This window comes from Phoenix dactylifera, chromosome 1, assembly GCF_051530095.1.
Source record: "Phoenix dactylifera cultivar Ajwa chromosome 1, Ajwa_hap1_PhDact_Kaust_v1.1, whole genome shotgun sequence".
Classification (NCBI taxonomy): Eukaryota; Viridiplantae; Streptophyta; class Magnoliopsida; order Arecales; family Arecaceae; genus Phoenix; species Phoenix dactylifera.
In genome coordinates, this window is record NC_143190.1 from 50,978,758 (window position 1) to 50,982,943 (window position 4,186).

Sequence of the window (4,186 nt, forward strand, 5' to 3'; positions counted from 1 at the left end):
ACAAATAGTTGTCTCATTTCTTTGGGCCGGTCACTCTAACCCACCAGGCTCGTATGAGTTCTCTCACGCTTTGAAGGGAAAAAAGACATGTGAACAGAATATTATTCTTTGTGCTAAAGAAGTGATAAAGAGCGGAGATTAAACCCACGCCTAGAAAGTAGATTCTCATATCAAATATTCCTGCTTTCTCTGGATTGCAGGGAATTCATGAGCTGGTTTGGTGCAATTATACATGATTGTCACACCAGAAAGTGTTTTGAGAATATTTTTACTCAATTATGTTTGAACCATCCAAATTTGTTGCTGATTCGAGATCTCATGTCTAATGTTGGAACTTTAGTTCTGTTTGGGTAGGTTAAAGGGTAGTTAGGGTGCATTAGAATGGTATAAGCCCAAATCGAGATGTACGTAAAGTTTGTAAGAGTTGCATTTGTATAATTGGACAAGAACTCATCTCGATTTAGACATAAATACATAATGTTGACAGTAGATTTAGATAACCCATATTCAAATCAGTTATGCTTGTGTCCAGTGACAGTGGAACTAATTCAAGCCCAGCCTAAACATGATCTTTACATAACCTGCTTTATGAGCAAATGAAGAAAATCTAACCGCTTTTGAAAAAAAAAAAGGAATGAAGTCAAGCTATCTTAAGCATTGTTCGACTTAAATTACTTTATTTATTAGAAATAGAGCCTTATAAGCCACAATAATGGCTGCAAATGGTGTTGGTACCGAGATTTCAAATGACAGACTTACCTGACTAGTTTCATTAATATTGTTATCAGTCGGAAAGCAAACCTGTTTCACTATACATCATATCTAGAACAAAGATAACATTGACTGTTAATCTAGCTCATATATACCATCTAACTTGATCTATTTCAGCCACCAAAGTTAGCTACATTAGCAGTTATTGAAATGATAATAATAGATGGGCTATTCTTTTCTTTTTTTCTTTTTTTTTTTTTATACAAGATAGGAGGATTAGATGGGCAATTCAATAAGGTGATTTCACATGGTATATTGAGCATCACTCAGCGATACAAGTTGGACTTAACATTGAAACTCTGAAACTAATTAGTCAACATATAAGCTAAGGGGCCATGTCTGCTCAGTCAAACAAAAATTCTGTGTCACATAATAGATAAGCTTGTTACCATACACTGGGGTTTAGTTATTTTGTGTAACTAATCCCAGTACCCGCTGCTTTCACGATTTTGTGTACTATTTTTCAACATTTTTTGGTTGTTTAATTATTAAATATTTTATTGTTTGATTCTAACGAAGGTATCTATACTCAAATGATTTAATTCATCCATTTTATAAAAAATAAAACCTAAAATATGCGTACTCTATTTAAAAAAACACGCCCCCAAACTACTCACTCTAAGCCGCCAAGGCGGTAGCTCAGTTGGAACGGAGCTCTGCTTCTAACCAAGCGGTTCCAGGTTCGAAACGCGCGGGCGTCGATTAAATGTGGAGACCGAATGCTCCTAGCCTGGACGCGGGGTCTAGAAGTGCTACTGGTCGACTGGTAGCCTTGGTGGTGCCAGGTGTGACGTACTCACACGTGGTGCTCGAGCCAGAGCTCAGTGGGGTAACTGAGCCGGGGCCACGGGTGGGGAGGGTATGAGTAATATATGGCCGGGGTCTGGTGCGTTGGGCCTATACCAAACGATCATTCTGCCCGAATCGAACATAGTCCTGGCGGGGGCGGGGCCCAGTTGGGGCTGCTACGTGGGGGTGGACTTGTCCTTCCCCCCCTACCTCCTTTTTATTAGCAAAAAAAAAAAAGAAAAAAGAAAAAAGAAAAAAGAAAAAAAAAAACTACTCACTCTAATAGTATCAAAGTTTTAACTTATTTCAATCCATTATAAATTAAATTAAATTATCTATTTAATAAAATAATTAAATTTGGGTGAAAATTTTTGATTCATTTAATAAACTGATTAAATTAGAGTTGACATAAATTTTTGACCAATCATGATCCATATCTTGCCTGACGCAAGCTGAATGCCGGATTATACGACCACTGCTTTCCGTTTCCGACCCAATCCGAGGGATTAAACCATCCCTCCCCCGCCTGCTTGTTCCTTAAGCAAGCCAGCGACGAGATAGGACAGCTCTTCTTCGCCCCTCGGCCAGCACGCCAACGAAAACGCGTGTAGACGAAGCTTCCAAAGTCCCCGCCCTCCGTCTCCTTTATATAGTCCCCGCCACCCGTCCCTCTCTCCCCGTCCCTCTCCGTTTCAAACCTGAACCTTCTCCCCTCTCCCTGTCTATTCTCTAATCTCTTTCTTTTAATCAAAGCATCTTTATGTAAGTTTGGCCCATCATCGTCATCAGCTCTTCTTCTTTGGAAATGGCAGCGAAGTGCTGGAGGTTCAAGAGGCTGAACAAGGACTACCGCTGGCCGTGGAAGCTCCGCTTGTCCACCTCCTGGCGGTGGAAGCGCGTCACCATTCGCTTCTCATTCTTCGACGATGTCGTCTTCCACGTCCTCTACTTCCTGGAGGCCATCGTTCTCGTCGCCGCCTTTGGCTGCTTCTTCCTCTGCTGCGGCTGCCACTTTTAATCCTTCCATTATCTCTCTTTGTACAACCATATCTCAACATTCATTTCTTAATATGTATATGAAAAAAAAGAAAAAGATTTTGCCTTCTCTTCCTTTTAAAAAGGAAAAGCGATGGCTTCATGTGATTGGATTCAGGCTTTTAGATTTGGGTCTGTTTGTGTGCTGTGGTGGGACTTGTATTGTATGGATTGATGGATAGAGACAGGGTTACCCGACGCCGACCCGGCGCGATGTTGGATCGGAACTGGGGTGACGGGCGCCGCCATGGCCGGACGGCTACGCCCTTAGCGTCTACGCCCGCACCCGTTCGAAGGCCGCGCGCCCATCTCCCGATTCGGCGCCCGGGTCGCCTTCTCCCCGTCCGACGCCTCCCGGTCCAGCGACGTCGTCTTGACCATGGTCGGCCACCCCTCCGACGTCCGCTCCGCTATCCTCGACCCCGCCTCTAGCGTCCTTTCCACCCTCCCCGCCGGGCGGCGTCCTTGTCGACACCATCAGCAGCGACCCGGCGCTGGCCCGGGAGATCGCGTTGGCCGCTCGATCTAAAGGTTGCTGGGCCGCCGACGCGCCGTCTCCGGTGGGGACGTCGGAGCCCGGGCGGGGAGGTGGGCCTGAATTGGCGTCACTTTCTGGGCTTAATCTCGGGTGATAAGGCCCTAGTGGACCGGACTCCCTTCCATCGGATGATTTGGGAGCTGTTTGCGATCGTTTTATAGGATCGCACGGGGAGGCGGGCAGGGCAGCAAGATAGGCAACGAGATCGCCGTGGAAGGGAGCCTTCGTGGACTCAGCGAAGCGTTGGTGCTCGCCGAGGAGGCGGCGGGCTGGCGAAGAGAAATTTCTTGGAGGCGGTGAGGGGGCGGGGCGGCGGAGTCTTTACACCTGGGGAGTACATGGTGAAGGATTTGGGGATGAGGTTGGGAGGAGGTCGAGGGGAGAAAGATGGGAAGAAGGTGGTGCTGCCGGGGGCGGCGCGGTGCCGGCAGTTGTATCTGCGGACTTGATACTGCCATTGGAGGATAAAGTTTGCACTGGAAAGTTGAATGGAGTATTTGTGATCATGTTCGTGTTTCTTAATCTTATTGTGGTAAGTAACACGAGATCTAATTGAATATCTTGATGCTTCTATCTTGCTCGTTGATTGGTGTGATCAAGTGTTTTGGTGATTTGGGTAGTGCACTTAATATTGCTTTCCCCCGTCAAAAGAGAAAAGGTAATGTATTCTGACCCCCTTGTTTTTTTTTCTTTTTCTGAGAACCATGTTCTCTTCCTGTAGTGTACGTGTTCATTTCCTCAATGGTGGATGGGCTTTCCCTTCCCTTTCTCGAAATAAGAATGTAATGTTGTGATTATGTCTGTGTGCTGCTTATTGTTGTGTGGTTAGAACTTTTCACATGAGAGGAATATCTTAAATGTTTCATTCTTTGCTGTAGATATTTTGGAAGAAAAGTTTAGTGTTTTAGTTTAGAAATCTCCCATTGCTAGAATTTTGCTGTTGGAGCTTAAAGGTGTTTGCTTTTAATCCTTTAGTGGGTATTTTGTGGTACTGAATGAGCTAGAAGTCTCACCTTTTCTGCCACTTTGAATTGTAAGACTGTATGAATTATA

At 44.9% G+C, this 4,186-nt stretch overlaps 2 protein-coding genes across 2 annotated transcripts; both read left to right on the forward strand.

Annotated features, from left to right (window-relative positions):
* Positions 1–2,124: 2,124 nt before the first annotated feature.
* On the forward strand, positions 2,125–2,698 carry LOC148715375 (uncharacterized). Its single transcript, XM_088705574.2, has one exon. It carries the CDS (start codon positions 2,366–2,368, stop codon positions 2,576–2,578), a length of 213 nt encoding a protein of 70 aa, XP_088561700.1. The 5' UTR covers positions 2,125–2,365; the 3' UTR covers positions 2,579–2,698.
* LOC103709866 (putative 3-hydroxyisobutyrate dehydrogenase-like 1, mitochondrial) lies at positions 2,690–3,930 on the forward strand. The gene is given in 7 exon segments (XM_008795390.6): positions 2,690–2,699; positions 2,784–2,850; positions 2,852–2,900; positions 2,903–3,043; positions 3,045–3,147; positions 3,150–3,388; positions 3,391–3,930. Coding segments are annotated over 7 exon segments (801 nt in total). The 3' UTR covers positions 3,583–3,930.
* Positions 3,931–4,186: the final 256 nt, after the last annotated feature.